The sequence below is a fragment of the Pongo abelii genome, chromosome 10, assembly GCF_028885655.2.
Source record: "Pongo abelii isolate AG06213 chromosome 10, NHGRI_mPonAbe1-v2.0_pri, whole genome shotgun sequence".
Lineage (NCBI taxonomy): Eukaryota > Metazoa > Chordata > Mammalia > Primates > Hominidae > Pongo > Pongo abelii.
This window is the reverse complement of record NC_071995.2, coordinates 128019080-128036807: the sequence shown is the minus strand read 5'-3', so window position 1 is coordinate 128036807 and position 17728 is coordinate 128019080. Positions and strand designations below refer to the sequence as shown.

Genomic DNA, 17728 nt, shown 5'->3' with positions numbered 1-17728 from the left:
TTTTTGTATTTTTAGTAGAGACGGGGTTTCACCATGTTGGCCGGGCTGGTCGCAAACTCCTGACCTCAGGTGATCCGCATTTTTAATCCAAGACAGAGACTAAGCACAAAAAGGTGCTACCTAACTTGAGAATTGGATGCAAGCATTCCTGTAGGAGGTCTACTTCTGCGAAGTTTGAAGGGGAAAGAAAAGACAGAATTTCAACAACTGTAGCTGTAGCTCTTGAACAAAAAAAAAAAGGAAAGAGAGAAATATTAGAACATAAATTTAACCAAGAATGTTGGTGATATTTAAATAAGATTTAAATTCATACAGCATTTAAACAGAAAAGAAGGAAATGGCATTAAATTCACATAAGTGCCGGATTATGCACACCAGAGTCAGAAATATTAACTATATCCCTATAACGGAACAGTGCGACTGGCTGGAAATGGATTATGAAAGGGGTTCAAGAGTTTTAATAGATCATCCCTTCAAACCATCAGCATTGTAACATGGTAGTTAATAAATTATTTGACATGTACAGTTAGTCATATTTTAACGAGAAGTAATGAACAGGTCTTGCTGGCTCACCTAGACCATTACATTTCTCCAGTTCATCTCCCAGAGGGGGAGTTTGGAATGTCTAACAATCTAATGCAATGAACAGAGCTATGAAGGCAAGGATGGATTTCAGAGTGCTGGAAGAAGTTCTGCTCCATCCAGATGTTGCAGGAACACATCTCAGATTGTCTCTTCAGACCAGGATGGAGTTGGGGCCAGGTCCACTCATGGGGTACTAGGCTTGTGTCTTCCTAAGCTCACCTAGGCTCAGGAACCTGGGTCCCAAGAGCCTATGTGAGCTTAGGTAAGCTCTCCAGAGCCCAGGTGAGGATAGGTAAGGTCCTCAGAGCCCAGGTGAGGGTAGGTGAGGACCCCAGAGCCCAAGTGATGATAGGTAAGGTCTCCAGAGCCCAGGTGAGGATAGGTAAGCTCTCCAGAGCCGAGGTGAGCTTAGGTAAAGTCCCCAGAGCCCAGGTGAGGCTAGGTAAGGCCTCCAGAGCCCAGGTGAGCATAGGTAAGGTCTCCAGAGCCCAGGTGAGCATAGGTAAGGTCCCCAGAGCCCAGGTGAGGATAGGTAAGGTCCTCAGAGCCCATGTGAGCCTATATAAGGTCCCCAGAGACCATGTGAGTTTAGGAAGGATCCCCAGAGCCCAGGGGAACTTAGGTAAGGTCCCCAGAGCCCAGGTGAACTGAGGTAAGATTCCCAGAGCCCAGGTGAGCATAAGTAAGGTCTTCAGAGACCAGCCTGATGGAATATCATAATGGCATCTTCAGTTGTGTTCATTAGACAGTGACATTCTATATTTGCCTAGGAGACGCACAGGAATTTTCTTCCCTTTCATAAAGCAATGTACTCTTTCCGAATTGTCTTGGAAACACACAGCTCCCTCCCTTTCTGTTTTCTCCACTTTTGGGTGGAGACGTGACTCAAGAGAAACATTTCTCTATTAGAAGAGTGATGAGATAGACCATAAATAAAGCTGGTCAACTCTGGGGTCAAAAAGACACTGTGGGGTGGGAAGGACTGGAAACCTCAGTGCCACTCTGCCCCATCAGATTGCAGGCCCCATTTCGCCAGTGTCTGAATTCTCAAGCGATGCTAGAAATCTAAATTTCTAAGGCGAAATCGTCAAAGTTTTGAATGTTGGCTCAATTTTCTCTATTCTGCAACCCATTTTCATTTCTTTTCTTTCCTCCCCCCTCCCCCACCCCCCGAGACAGGGTCTCACTCTGTCACCCAGGCTGGAGTGCAGTGGCACAATCTTGGCTCACTGCAACTTCCACCTCCCAGGTTCAAGCAATTCTCCTGCCTCAGCCTTCTGAGTAGCTAGGACTACAGGTACATGCCACCACGCCTGGCTAATTTTTTTTTATATTTTTAGTAGAGATGGGGTTTTGCCATGTTGGCCAGGCTGGTCTCGAACTCCTAACCTCAGGTGATCCTCCTCCTTGGCTTCCCCAAGTGCTGGGATTACAGGTGTGAGCCTGCGCCCAGCCCCTTTCTTTCTTTTGAGAAGTCAGCTCACCTATGAGGATTCAGCCTGAGTTAGAAATGGAAGACTTGAGAGAGGAAAAGCCTCCTATTAAAGACACCCTGGCCCCTGAAGCAAGGAGAACTGCGGCCAGGCCACAGATGATAATAAAGCCACTGTTGGTGGCAGATACTGAAGACACAAGCACCTCCCACTCATACCCGGACCTGGGCCCACGTTTCTCCTCAGCACCATCGATCATCCTGGAGACTGAAGCTCATAGTGGCTGCTCTCATACATTGACTGCCTCATCATGAAGATGAAAGAGGCCTGCATAGGAAATGCTCTTTACAATGTTTGAACAGCCAAGTCATTTCTGCTGTGCTTTTCCTCACATCCCTTTAAGTGCTAAAAGGAGGTTTTTGTCCTCTAAAAAGGCAGACCGCAAGAGAGCCCTCAGGCAGGAGAGACAGCTGTCCTGGAGCAGGAGGCCACAGGCGCCCACTTGGACTGAATCTGGTCTACGCCCCTTCCCTGCCCCCTGTGTCCTGGTGAAAAGTTATGTGATATCTCCGGGCTCTGGTTCCTCACCCGTGAAATGAGGACAATAACAGTGCCTGCTGGGGTGGCTGTGAACACTAGGTGAGATGAGCAGGAAGCGTGTTCAGCCTCCAACCCTGACACGTGTTAGGGGCTCAACATGCAGGGGTCCTAGCCCCTTATGTCCCCCTCTAAGCTTAACCAGCAAGGCCCCCGTCAGGGATGACGCCCCAGTCAGGGAGGACGCCCCGGTCAGGGAGGACGCCCCGGTCAGGGAGGACACCCCGGTCAGGGAGGACACCTCAGTCAGGGAGGACACCCCGGTCAGGAAGGAAGCCCTGGTCAGGGAGGACACCTGGTCAGGGAGGACACCTCGGTCAGGGAGGATGCCCCGATCAGAGAAGACACTCCCGTCAGGGAGGACACCCCGGTAAAGGAGGACACCCTGGTCAGGGAAGACACCCCGATCATAGAGGATGCCCCGGTCATAGAGGACACCCGTCATAGAGGACACCCCGGTCAGGGAGGACACCCCTGTCATAGAGGACACTCCGGGGCTCTGCGGTGTGTCATTCTCTGCCTCCTGGAATTTGTTTTCTGCAGCTGCAATAACAAACCGTCACATCACAAACCCAGCAGCTTTGTGAGACGGTGGACACCCACATATTCTCTTCCAGTTCTGAAGGCCGAAAGTCTGAAATCAGCTCCTGTGGGCCGACATCAAGGTGTTGGTAGGCCTGCCCTCCCGCCAGACAGGCTCTAGTGGGGAATCTGCTTCCTCGCATTTTCCAGCCCCCAGAGTTGCCTCCTTCCTTCCTCGGCCTCTGCCTCCATCTTCCAGCATCTTCTTTCTGTGGTCACAGGACCTTCTTCTCCCACTGCAGTCAAATCTCTCCCTGCCTCCCTCTTATAAGGTAAGCTCTCCAGAGTCAACTCCACTTAGGGCCCACCCAAGTAATCTAGGATGCTCTCCCTATCTCAAGACCCTTAATTTAATGACTGATAACAGCCAAGATATGGAAACAACCTAAGTGTCTCTCAGTGGATGAATGGATAAAGAAAATGTGGTGTATATACACGGTGGACTACTATTCAGCCTTAAAGAAAAAACTCTTAGCATTTGCAACAACGTGGATGAACCTGGAGGAAATGATGCTAAGTGCACTAGAGCAGACGCACAAGGGCAGATCCTGCATGACGTTGCTTATATGTGGGGAAAAGTCCAACTCATAGAAACAGTGTCGATTGGGGGTTTCCAGGAGCTGAAAAGTGGGAGACATGGAGAGAGGATGGTCAAAGATAGAAAGTTTCAGTTACGCTGCTGAATACATGATGGGGCTCTAATGTATAGCATGGCTACTGTAGTTAATAATACCGTATGGTAGACTTAGGATTTGCAAAGACAGTGGGTCTTCAATGTTCTCACACTTATACACTATTGATGGGAATATAACATAATATGGAAAATTAATTATGGAAAACAGTATGGAGAATTCTCAAAGAACTAAAATTCTATCCAGCAATCTCACTACCAGGTATCTACCCAAAGAAAAGAAAATCATTACATTGAAAAAATACCTGTACTCATATGTTATATACACATTACCTTTTCATAACATTTATATACAATATACATAAATATATGATTCACATTTATATACAATGTATATAATGCTATATATATGCAATATACATTGTATATATAATAAAATAAATTTGTATATATAATACAAATTTGTATTATATATTATATGTTGTATATAGTATGTATATATAATACAATAAATATACAATATATAAATATACAATGAAACATTTTTCAGCCATAAGGAAGAATGAAATCACCTCTTTTGCAGCAACATGAGTGGAACTAGAGGTCATTACCTGAAGTGAATCAACTCAAAGCCAGAAAGTCAAACACCACTTGTTCTTACTTATAAGTGGGAGCTAAATACAGTGGACACATGGACAAAGAATGTGGAATAATAGACACTGGATGTTCAGAAGGGTTGGAGGTTAGGAGGAGGTTGAGGGATGAGAAATTACTTAATAGGTATGATGTATATTATTTGGGTGATGTTTACACTAAAAGCCCGGGCTTCACTACTGTGCACTATATCCATGTGACAAAACTCCACGTGGACCCCCTAAATATATACAAATTTTAAGAAATGTCCTCACCACACACACACACACGTGACTATGTGAGGTGATGGATATGTGAGCTAACTTGATTTGTAATTATTTCACAGTATACATGTAGATCAAAACATCATGTTGTAGATATACATCCTAGATTGATGCCGTTTTACCTGCCAAGTACTTATGTGCCAATAAAGCTGGGAGGGGAAAAGATCCTTAATTTGGTCACATCCACAAAGTCCCTTTTGACAAGTAAGGTAACGTTTACAGATACCAAGGATGAGGATGTGGATATCTTTGGGAGCTATTATTTAGGCTCCCACACTCCCCCAAAGACATGTCCCAATTCTTGTTTAGGATGAAAACTAAAAGACTCATTGCCTTCCCCCAGGAAAGCTAGGAGACAAGACAAGAGAACAAAGTCCTTACATTGAACTTGGTTCTTCCCATCACCGCTGGCATGGAGGAGCCCTCTTGCACCAGGTAGAAGTTGACAGCCTGAGCTCTGGAGCCAGACTCCCGGGGCTAAATCCTGGCTCTGCCCTTCCTGGTAGAGGAACATAGGCAGGCTCCCCCACTCCCAGCTTCCTCATCTGGAATGTGGGAATGGCAGTGGTGCCTAGCGTTGTGGCTGTTCTGAGGATGAAATGAATCCACGTTTGGATTCCCTGAAAAGCGGAGCCTGTGACGTGCACTTGAGAACAGGTGCTTTATTTGGGGAATGATCTCTGGATGCAGAATGAGGGAGTGAGCAGCAGGACAGGACACATTTTGGAAAACCAGCAGAAGGTGCATCATTGAGCTAGCTCACATGGTGGGCAACTTCTGTGAAGTCCCATCGAGCCCCTCTAAGGAATTCTGCAGGACAGGCCTCAGAATCCACCCCTGTGCCTCATCGAGCCCCTCTAGGAAACTCTGCAGGACGGGCCTCAGAATCCACCCTGTGCCTGCAGGGGAAAGTGGTCTGCACATGCTCTGTTGAGGACGTTCTCAGGATACACCCACATGGGAGTGAAAAGAGTAGGAGGGGAAGAGGAGGGGCTAAGCAAGGTCAGGTTCGGGTACAGCCCAGCCAGCTCCCTGAGGAGCTCTTAAGAATGAGCTGTGCTGTGCATGGGTCCCTCCTTGAGGCAAACAGCCTGGGCTTCTCACCCCACCAGGTAGTTACTGGGCAGAGAAGGGGGGTGAGCAGGACGTAACTCCCAGGTAACTCTGAGGGACACAGCTCCACTCACCTAAGGGCAGTCTTCTATGGAAGATGTGGCAGGAGCTGTCGGCAACACATGCAGCCCCTGGGGAGGAGTCCACCAACCTAGCCACAGGGACCCCAGGAAGCCTGGGTACTCAGAGAGCACCTATCATAACAGCATCTGTTATACTCAAAAACAACAGCCAATATCTGCTCCATACCAGGACCTCCTCCCCACAGTAAGGGGAGGAAAAGGAGGTGCCAGCCAGAGTGCTTCCCTTTCCTCCTCCTTGGGCCATGCAATAGGATGAAAGCTCACCTTTCCCTCCCCTTTTCTCTCTCACCTCTTCACAGGTTTCTGACAGATGTGACTACATCTTTGTCAATGGGAAAGAAATGAAAGGCAAGGTCAACGTGGTGGTGAACTTCACCTACCAGCACCTGAGCAGCCCCCTGGAGATGACGGTGTGGGTGCCCCGGCTTCCACTGCAGATCGAGGTCTCCGACACTGAGCTCAATCAGATCAAGGGCTGGAGAGTGCCCATCGTCTCCAGCAGGAGGTGGGTGTGTCCCTGAAACTCCATGGCAGGCTAAGAAGGAAGTGTACGAGGTGGTAAATTCGGGCATGACAGTCTGAGGATGCACGTGGTACCCTAAGGACCAGGCCTCCCTCCACCGCTCAGCTTCAATTTGCCCTGTGTTGGCTTCATTCTCTATCAGCATTTTTCGAGAGGTTCCAGGCTTTCATCCTCTCTTCTCTGCAACTCCAGCAGAAAGTGCCTCCTCTCCCTCCCACTAGTTCCAGCAAAGTCCTGGATTTAAGTCTTATCCTCACTAGGATTTTGTGGCCTCCCTTATCTAGTTACTGTAGCCAAGGCCCTCAAACACACTGAGTGACTGGCTGGACTCCCCAACTAGAGCCAGAGGAGCTAGAGGAAGAGGTGTACCAAGGCTGAATGAATGAACAAATTCTAGGAGAAGGGAAAATTGATGCTGGAAAGGAGGAGGCAGCAGATGTTCCCTGGAAGGACATCAGACAGGATCAACCTGACCTGAACTGCCTCTCTGCGTTCCAGTCCAGAAGCTCTGAGCTCTCTGCCTTGGTGAAATGAGGTCTGAGGCTTGTCCACTGAGTGTCTAATACATTACCCCGATGGTGCTTGGTAGAGCCCCAGGAGTCTCCACCATCTACCATCGGGCAACCACATGAGTACCATGTAAAGAGAGTGGTAGGAGCTCAGGCTCTTCATTCACAGACTTTGTCATCTCAGAGAAACCGTGTATAAGAATTCATGTATTAGGGGCATGTTGATTGCTAAAAGTAAGTATATGCATTATGAGACAAAGAAATATTCCTGGAGTCTGTGTACTCAGCAGGGGGTGGAGAATTGGTGCTTATCTGAGGGATAACTTATATTCCCTCCGTTGCAAGCTCATTCCTTTGGTCCCATGACCCCTGGGAGAGGGGATGCTTCAAGGACGAAGGCTGTGGGTCTCAGGGACAGTTGGGAGCTGGCTTCAGCAATGATTCTTTCTCAGTCTCTGGGGTTTCTGGTATTGAGTTGAGGGCGTGGATTAGAGAATGACCCTTGGTGCTACAGAGGGAAAAACCTGTACGGGAAGATTTGCCAAAGACCTGGCTGAGTCTCACTGCAACGCATCCCACACACTGTCACAGCTGCCTGGTTCAGACATGGCAGTGGAGTGAGTGTGAGAGGGAACAGCCGCTGTTCTGATGGAGACCGAGAAGGTGCCATCAAAGGGCCAACTGCACAGAAGGGACCAGATGTTGAGGGAGCAGCTGACATCTGTCTCCTTCCAAGCATCCTGGCCCTCTCTGCCTTTCTTATCACATTTGGCCTCACCTTGGGTTACATATTCACCTGCTTTGAGTGCTGGGTTACAGAGCCACACCATTCATCCCTAGCCTTGTCATGTTAGCTATCCATTCTGGCTAACATAGTGGCTTATCCCAAACCTTAGTGGTTTAAAACTTATCCCCAAAGTTAATGTGGCTTAAAAGAACAACATGCCGGCCAGGCCTGGTGGCTCATGCCTGTAGTCCCAGCACTTTGGGAGGCCGAGGTAGGCAGATGGCTTAAGCCCAGGAGTTTGAGCCCGGGCAACACAGCAAGACCACATCTCTACATAAAATTTTAAAAATTAGCCAGGCATGGTAGCTTGCACAGTAGTCCAAGCTATTCAGGAGGCTGGAGTGGAAGGATTGCTTGAGTCCAGCAGTTCGAGGCTGCGGTGAGCTGAAATCGCACCACTGCACTCCAGCCTGGGTGACAGAGCAAGACCCTGTCACAAAAAGGGAAAGAACAACATGTATTATCAAACAGTTTCTGTGGATCTGGAATCCAGGCATGGCCGAGCTGGGTCTTCTGAGCAGGGTCTCTTACAGGCTGCAGCCCAAGTGTCAGTGGGGCTGGGGTCCCACCTCAAGGCTCATGTGGGGAAGGATCTACATGCAGGCTCACTCGTGCGGGTGCTGGCTAGTCTCAGTTCCTCGCTGGTGCTGGCCAGAGGTCACTCTCAGCTTCTAGCTGGGTGGAAATCTCTACAGCTTGGCTCACAGCATGCAGCTCACTTCATCAGAGTGAGCAACTGCAAAGAACCAAGGAAAGAAAACAGAAGCAAGACAGAAGTCACAGGCTTTTCAAGTCTAGCCATGAAAGTGACCATCCAATCACTTTTGCCATAACTTTTTCATCGGACGAAAGAAACTAGGTCCAGCCCACACTCAAGGGGAGAGGTTTACACAAAGTAGTAAACCTCTCACCAGGAGGTGAGGGGCCACTGTGAACACTTTAAACTCTGCTGGCTGCACCAGCCATGCTGATGGGTCAGTGCTCATGCCAGAGCAGTGGTTAGTATCTGAAGTTCACCTCTGTATGTCTGGCTGTAAACTCCTTGAAGTCTCATGGCCCACTTACCTCTGCAGCCCCCACCAGGCTCCACACACAGCCCCTTACAGAGGACCAACAAGTAACTGTCTGCAAACTGCACTGCCTCTTTCACAGGCCTGCCGGGGACAGTGAAGAGGAGGAGGATGATGAGCGGAGGGGCCGCGGCTGCACTCTGCAGTACCAGCACGCCATGGTGCGGGTCCTGACGCAGTTTGTGGCCGAGGCGGCCGGCCCTGGGGGACACCTGGCCCACCTGCTGGGCTCAGACTGGCAAGTGGACATCACGGAGCTGATAAATGACTTCATGCAGGTGGAGGAGCCCAGGATCGCCAAGCTGCAAGGCGGACAGATCCTGATGGGGCAGGAGCTTGGGATGACCACCATTCAGGTAAAAAAAAAAAAAAAAAATCCCCAAATCAAGATCTCTCCGTCTTCCCACCTCTGCCCCACCTAGAGGAGAAATCAGCTGTTTGTCATTGCTGGGAATGGTATCTAGTTTTAGGATGGGTAAATTCAAAGAAATTGTGGAGTAAGTGATACAAGTAATGTTGGCTGGGTGTGGTGGTTCACGCTGGTAATCCCAGCATTTGGGAGGCGAGGCGGGCAGATCACCTAAGCTCAGTAGTTTGAGATTAGCCTGGGTAACATGGCGAAACCCCATCTCTACCAAAAATACAAAAAATTACCCGAGTGTGGTGGTGCGTGCCTGTGGTCCCAGCTACTCGGGAGGCTGAGGTGCGGGGATCACTTGGGCCTGGGAAGCAGAGGTTGCAGTGATCTGAGATCACGCCACTACACTCCAACCTGGATGATGGAGCTAGACTCCATCTCAAACAAAACCACAACACAAGTCATGTAATGATGTGATGAGAATCTCAAAATTCCTCACGTATTACTTATAGGTGAGAAACTCTGGGCTGGCTCCCATAGTGGCTCGTGCTTGAAACACATTATTTTGCCCAAGCCGTGGTAGGCATTACCATCTCAGTAAACAAGCTTTTGAGGTGAGCTTACGTGATTTGAATCACAGGCATGGCCAGCAACTTCCTGCTGAGCCACTTTCTGCCACTGAGCATGGTCACCTAAACCTTCCCATGGCTTCAGGATATCGTGGCCGCCTCTACCGAGTCACAACCGTGGGCCTGATGAGAACCTGAACAACTCAGAAATGTGTGTGCTAAAGGAAGAAATGAAGTTATTGTGCCTCCATATGTCTTGTGGGCCCCTTCTGCTGGGGAGTGGGTGATGGAGAGGACCAGTGGCAACACTTAGGTTTTGAAACAAACACTTTAACAAAACAGTGTTCTGGGAGGCTTGTAAGGGTTTGGTCATTTACCTCCCAGCTGAGAACAAAGCAAGAGCTTGTTTTCTTTCTATATACATGTAAGGGGTGCAAGCGCAGCTTTGTTACCTGGACATATTGCGTGTCTGCCTTGTTAGTGTAGTCATCACCCAAATAGTGTACATTGTAGCCAAAGGAAGAGTGTATTACTCAGCAGCTGCCCCATCTGCAGGCAACACGATTGTCTTATCAGGCAATCTGTGAGGTTTCTAAAACAGCTGTGCATGAGGAATCATTATAACTGAGACTAGATTGGATCGTGGAAGATTTAAAACATATCCACTCTAGAAAATTGGCTGGTATATCTAAAACTTCATTTTATCCAAGGAGGAAAATAAATGGGTTTGGGCCATAGACCAGGAGTCACACGCTCTAATGATCTCTAAAGGCTGAGAAGCTACCATCAGTGAGGAGAGCAGGCTGGGTGTGTGCTGAAAGACAGCAGCTGATTTTCCTCTGAGTGTTAGAGAGACAACAGGGAGTGGTGGTGCCTGTGGAAAAGGGGTAAGCTCTTACTCAGAGCCAAAAGCTGCCAAGAAGAAACGCAAGTCCACTGCAGCCACATGTTGCAATTTTCCAGAAAAGCTGGAAGTCTATGTTTTTATAAGAAATCTTCTGGCTCTCTAAATGATGGTCATTCATTCTACCTTAAAATATGATTTATGTCAGACAAAACATATCTGCCTCATAGATGAGAGCTTGCAACCTCCACAATTGACTAAGAAGCTGAAAGACCTGAATCCCTACCATAAATCTATAGGCTAAACTGATACTGATGCCCAGAAACTCACAGTGAGATGAGAATTTCGTATTAACATCTTCCCTTAAGTGATAATTTAAGTGCAAAGGGGAAAAGCCATACCGTTCTGAAACCAGGTTTCAGGGAAGAGGAAGTGGGCCAGCTTCCCACACATTAAACATGAACATTATTTTGGTGAGGCCTCTACTCCTGTGAGCCTTGGTTCTTTTCTTTCTTTTTTCTCACTGCGTCCTCCTGAGTCATAAATTCATGTGTCCACTTTCTTCTGGGGACACATCTCTCATGCTCGCCCCCATTTAAATTGTCCCAATCGGACCAGAAAGTGAAGGTGGCATTCGGGTAGAAGTAAGGAGCTTTGATTCCTGGTCTTAAAGGGTCCTGGGAAAACTGCTGTCTTGACATACATCATAAATATCACCAACAACTTGAAAAGAGAGAGAGGTCGAGAAAGCAGGAAAATGGAGGATGAAGCCCATCTCTTCTAGAAGGTTGAGTTATACAGGGCCGTGAGGAGCCTAAGACAGCTGTTTATCATTTGGGCATGGGTGAGAGGAGGAAGAAGTGATTCCACAGATGTTCCTCAAAAGCAGAATTTCCTGTTCAGGGTCTAAACTGCACATAAGCCTCATTTTCCAGGTCATTCCAGGTGTCCAGAGGAGAAACGAGGCTTTGGGTTCTTGGCATCAGGCATAGACACTCAGAACCTACGTTTATCAGAATACGCCCAACGATATTCCTCATCATCAGGCATCATGTGCTGCGTTTCCCAAAGTGTACAGTGTGGCCTCCAGGGACATGCGTGATTGAGATGGACCAGCAGAATCCACCTTCTAGTTGCACATTGGTTTTTATGTGCAAGAGCGAAAGCTATCAATATGTAACCAGTACACCCAACTCGTTATTCACTGGTGATAGGAAGGCTTTTGAAAAAAACAAATCATTTAAGTAAAATAAATAATTTTAAACAAAATAAACACTGTGCTGTAGAAGAATCATAAAGTTAATAGTCAAATGAAAATGTCAGTTCCTCCTGTCCAGGATGGAGCATGGTAGGAAACGGAGCTGATTTGTGGGGTGTGGGGAGAGGGCCAAGCCCTACCTGCCCACTCCTTGACACCACCTTGCTTTATGCAAAAAATGCATTTTCTCAAGCAATATACATGATTTAGAAGGCGGTGTGAGTGGGAAAGACCTGTTCTCCTTCATTCTGGCTCACATGTTGCCCTGTCGCTGCCTGCACACTGGTACTTCCTCCTGCGACTGGAGGCATTGCCTGGACCACAGAAAGCCTTTCCTTGTCATGTCGCTTCTGCCCTCCAGATCCTGTCTCCTCTGTCAGACACCATCCTCGCTGAAAAGACCATCACTGTGCTGGACGAGAAGGTGACCATCACAGACCTCGGGGTGCAGCTGGTGACAGGGCTGTCGCTCTCCTTGCAGCTCAGCCCAGGAAGCAACAGGGCCATCTTTGCCACTGCAGTGGCTCAGGAACTTCTGCAGAGGCCAAAACAGGTATGGAGGAGGGCTTGAGACACACTTCAGCAGGGTCCCACACCAAGTGGATCACACACCAGGCAGGCACCACGCCAGGCGCGTCCCACGCCAGGCGGGTCACACAATAGAGTGGGATCATATATCGGGTGTTTCTCCATCTGCAAAGGGCTCTTCTGAAGCAGGTGACGCTCTGCCTCATGTTTCCCAGCTCCCCCATGCAGAGATGAAAAAAATAAATACATATATACATAAGGATTGCAACATGCGAAAAATGAGAAGCCACTAAGGGGTGGGAGCCCTGGAGGAAAGGCCCGCCCCTCCTCCACCATAGTGCAAGTGCATGCAGGTGGTCACCTGTGCTCTCCACACGCTTCCTGCTTCCATGAGGGCATGAGGGCACGTGCAGGCTCAGAGCAGGTGCACAGCCTGATGCCAAGGTCCTGCTGGAGCGGAGGGAGACAGACCTGGTGAGTGGGGAGCCTGCGGCAGGAGATCGCTTCCAGACCATTCATTGTTCAACTCAAGGCAGAAACAGAGAATTAATGGAGATGTCAGTCACAATTTTCTTTTACTTTATTTGGAACCAGTGTGAGCTAATAGAGTGTGTTGTGTGTGTGTGTATTGTGTGTCTATGTACGTGTGTTGTGTGCCTATGTATACGTGTGTTGTGTGTCTGTGTGTTGTGCACATATATGTTGTTTTTGCTTTGTGTGTCTGTATGCATGTGTGTCTTGTGTATTTTGTGTTGCTTGTTTTGTGTGTCTTGCATGTGTGCTTGTGTTGTATAGGCACCTGTATGCGTGTATGTGTGTGTTGTGAATGTCTCATGTGTTGTATGTATGTATGATTGCATGTGTCTATGTATTTGTGTTGTATGTGTGCATATGTATATGTGTGTGTTGTGGGTCTATGTGTGTCATGTATGTTTTTGCTTTATGTCTGTATGCATGTGTGTATATGCATGTCTTGTGTCAGTATTTTCTGTTGTATGTTTGTGTTGTATAGGTGCCTGTGTGCATGTGTGTTGTGTGTATGTGTGTGGTGCATGTGTTTGTATGTGGATACAATGGCTTACAAAGGGGACTGTTATAGGGTACCTTTGAATGTAGTAAGTTCTCCCTCATTAGAGGTGGATAAACATTATTTCTTAGAACATAGGAATTTGGGTGAAGCTTGCTTAATAACAAAACATGGTGGTTGCAGGTCATTAGTTCTTTTGCCCCATGAAAAAGGATCATCCTCATGTGAGGCAGCTGGAATCCCTCCAGTCCATATGGGACATTGTTCTGACTGCTTCCCTTCTGGATCAGGAGCCTTTTCTGCGCACTCTTCCTCAGCAGGGTGAGGTACCAGGCCTGCCCTGCCTTCATGTACCAGCTGCGGCTGTGACCATGTTCAGAGGAGGCAGAAGTGCCACTCTGGACTTGCTAAGGGGCACAAAGAGCCTTCCCATTTTCCCAGCCTGCACCTGTCACGTAATGCTCCCCTCTCAGGCATGAGCTAATCTCCTAGTCCTTATACTACAGTCTTTGTTTGCAGGGTTTTGGGTTAGAAAACGCTTGAAAGTGGTTGATCCCAATAACAGAATCGAATTCTTGGCCAAAGCAAACCTCCTTTTCTCAAGGAAGGATGCCAGCCGAGAGGCAAGTTACAGATAGCAGTGAAGAAATAACCTGAGGCTTTTCTCTGTCTTTGTGGGTGATAACATCAGCTGACCACCAGCTAGGCATTAAGGAAGGGATAAGATGCAGCTAGAAGGCCAGAAGGCTAATCCGTTCCTGACATGCAGAGCTAAACACGCTACCCTGAGATTTGCTCCATGGTTGGTTTGCAGGGCTCTTACTCCCTGCCTGCAACTTGGCTCTGACAGTGGTAGTTTCAAGAACTCCGTTGTGCATTTGAATGCTCTGCTCAGATTTCATAGCAGATTGAGAGAACCTGGTAAGTCAGTGTCATATCCAGTAGCTTTTGCACTGCGCCTTGGCAACGTTCTACGCTTAGCAGGTAGTCCAAGCCAGTGTCTAACAGAATAAGTATTTCTTGGCTGAGCTGAGGGAAGGAGCAGAGGCCACCAGCCACATTTGAGGAGCCTTTCTTCTTACTTCCAAAGACTAAACAACAACTGTGTAAAATTACTTCTGTCATGGTCAGGGGCCAGTAGGTTGTAAGAGAAAAAAACCCACTCAAGCAAAAGCTTAAATAACAAAGGATGTGTTATGAGGATTACAGGGATCTCACAGAACCCAGCTGCAAAGACCTTGGAGGAAAGGGAAGGTCAACACTTTCATGCCCACTCTCTCTCTCACCTGTGTTTTTATTTTGGTCTAATTCATTATTGTCTTCCTATGGATAAATGCCGTGCCCAAACATTTGCTTATACATAGTCCATCAGAGGGCTTCGTTCTCCAATTTTATATGTGCCCCCACTACACATCTTCCCAAGCATAACTTTGTCAGTCTTGTCTTTCTGGTTTCAAGTTTGAGAGAGAAAGAGAAAGAGAGGAGGGAGAGAGACGGAGAGAGAGTGATGCTGGCTGGCTCAGCATTGCTGAGATTGATGGCTCTAATGGCAGCAGCTGTCTCATTCCAATCAGCTATTGCTGTGGCCCAGCGGGCAGGGTCATGGGCCACCTAGTGCTGTTCATCATCTCGGGCTTGGGGCGGAGCAGGTTCTCTGAGAGGGAGGGAGGAAGCAATGGATCTGCCACTGCTGTCAAGAATAATGACATATTCACTAAAATTAAAGGCTGACATGAAATTGGAGGTTATCTCCAATGATCTGCCTGGTCAAACTATTTGGAAAGAAAGTTGGTCCAAATCAACAAAGTGAAAACAGCAAGAGACTGAGAGGTGCACAAACCTCAGCTCTGGCTGCTTTTTGGTCTTCCAGTTTCCTCCAGTTGGGTTGGGTGGAGGAAGAGACGAAGACTCTCCAATCAAGATGCTTCTCCCTCTCCTGCTGTCAGGCTTAACTCCTCCCTACAAGCCAAGACTATGTCCTGAGGCTAGGACAGATCCACTCCTGCAGACCGAGAAAAGGCAGGGCTGGCAAAACCACAGCCTGCAGCCCTGCAGTGGGACCTCATCTAGATCAGAGGCTTTTATCTGTATTGCCAGTAATCAGTGGAGACTCAGTATTTATTACAACTTAAAAATAATGTAATAAATATTTTTCATTTGAATGCGTAACACTTGTAAATGATTCCACTAACGAGTAATTTCCTTTGTCGTGCAATTTATTATTGTTCAGAAGTTGATTCTGAACAGCCCAAGGTCCCATCTTCCTTTTAACACCTACAGGAGGAAAAAAAAAAGAAAAGCAAATCTTCTTATGGATTGTTTAATACTGGCCCTGTTTTGTCATTTCGTTGTTTTATTTTGCTTTTTTGCATCTTTGTGAGAATTCGTTTTCTTTTATACTCTTGGTACTTCTTATTGCTTATTTCTACACTGTTTGAAAGGTTTGTCTTTGTTCTTGTAGCAATATTTTTGCCATTGTGTATCTACTGTACTAAGACTTGGGGCTCAATGAGCTTTTTGGCCCATTTGATTAACTTACATATTTTTCTCCATAGGAAGCAGCCATCAGTTGCTGGGTCCAGTTCAGTGATGGCTCAGTCACACCCTTGGATATTTATGATGGGAAAGACTTCTCCTTGATGGCCACATCTTTGGATGAGAAGGTGGTCTCCATCCACCAAGACCCCAAATTCAAGTGGCCTATCATTGCTGCGGAAACTGAAGGACAAGGCGCCCTGGTCAAGGTGGAAATGGTTATTAGTGAATCCTGCCAGAAATCCAAGCGGAAGAGCGTGTTAGCTGTTGGAACGGCAAACATCAAAGTTAAACTTGGCCAAAACGATGCTAACCCCAACACCAGTGACAGCAGACACACAGGGGCAGGGGTTCACATGGAAAACAATGTCAGTGACAGAAGGCCCAAAAAACCCTTGCAGGAATGGGGGAGTCAGGAAGGACAGTACTATGGCAGTTCTTCCATGGGACTCATGGAGGGACGGGGCACCACGACAGACAGGTCCATCCTGCAGAAGAAGAAAGGCCAGGAAAGCCTTTTAGATGACAACAGCCACTTGCAGACCATCCCCAGCGACCTCACCAGCTTCCCAGCCCAGGTGGACCTCCCCAGAAGCAATGGGGAAATGGATGGGAATGACCTGATGCAGGCATCCAAAGGGCTGAGCGACTTAGAAATTGGGATGTATGCTTTGTTGGGAGTCTTCTGTTTGGCCATTTTGGTCTTCTTGATAAACTGTGTGACCTTTGCATTAAAATACAGACACAAACAGGTTCCCTTCGAGGAGCAGGAAGGGATGAGTCACTCTCATGACTGGGTTGGGTTAAGCAACCGGACAGAGCTGTTGGAGAATCACGTCAACTTTGCCTCCTCGCAAGACGAGCAAATCACTGCCATTGACAGGGGCATGGATTTCGAGGAAAGTAAATATCTCCTCAGCACAAACTCCCAAAAAAGCATCAATGGGCAGCTGTTCAAACCTTTGGGACCCATCATCATTGATGGGAAAGATCAGAAAAGTGAGCCCCCAACATCCCCTACCTCAAAAAGGAAAAGGGTGAAATTTACCACCTTCACCGCCGTCTCCTCGGACGACGAGTACCCCACCAGGAACTCCATCGTGATGAGTAGCGAGGATGATATTAAGTGGGTCTGCCAGGATCTGGACCCTGGGGACTGCAAAGAGCTGCACAACTACATGGAGAGGTTACATGAAAATGTGTAAGCCAGACACACACAGACATTGGTTCTCACTCACCTTTCAGCCTTTAATTCCAGGATGTGTAGCAACGGTGCCCCCGGAAGAGAAACAAAGCAGCAGGACAAAATAAGGATGACACTATCCGTGGAGCCTCAGCCAATGACCCTGGCTCGGCGGCGAGGCCTGGAGTCCGCATCGACGCACACATTCCAGAGTACAGTGTCTTGCTTAAGAGGTTTATCATGCATGGCAAGATTTTTAAGACTTGAAACAAAAACGAGTTCTGAATCACTGAGCGCCTGAGAGCTTCCAGGAAAGAACAGCCTCTCTCTCTCTCTCTCGAATCAAAGCAATTTGGATATTGTAAAATCCACATGGCTCCAATATTCAGTATTGCAGACTATGGAAGAAAAGTACAACTCAGGTGGAGCATCCGTGGATCAATGGGAGGAAGTGTGTCATCGAAACTGGAGCAGCACATCTCGCTGTGAGCGCAATCACAGGCAGTCCAGTGCCGCCGTCAGCTGTGGGAGGCATGATTGTGAGTCATTGTCTCTCAAAGGCTGGGCCAGAGCTGGCTTAGATCACGGACAGGCCA

General features: G+C 47.8%; 1 protein-coding gene across 2 annotated transcripts in view; it reads left to right on the top strand.

The window, feature by feature from the left end:
- Positions 1-17188, top strand: part of TMEM132D (transmembrane protein 132D) — an 824780-nt gene extending 807592 nt beyond the window's left edge. For both annotated transcript variants that reach the window (XM_024257533.2, XM_054527739.2), the window contains 4 exons: positions 6241-6446; positions 8913-9186; positions 12221-12412; positions 15970-17188. In XM_024257533.2, the coding sequence (XP_024113301.2) occupies positions 6241-6446; positions 8913-9186; positions 12221-12412; positions 15970-17154 (1857 nt within the window). In that variant the 3' untranslated portion in view covers positions 17155-17188. The remainder of the gene's footprint in view (positions 1-6240; positions 6447-8912; positions 9187-12220; positions 12413-15969) is intronic.
- The last annotated feature ends 540 nt before the right edge of the window (positions 17189-17728 follow it).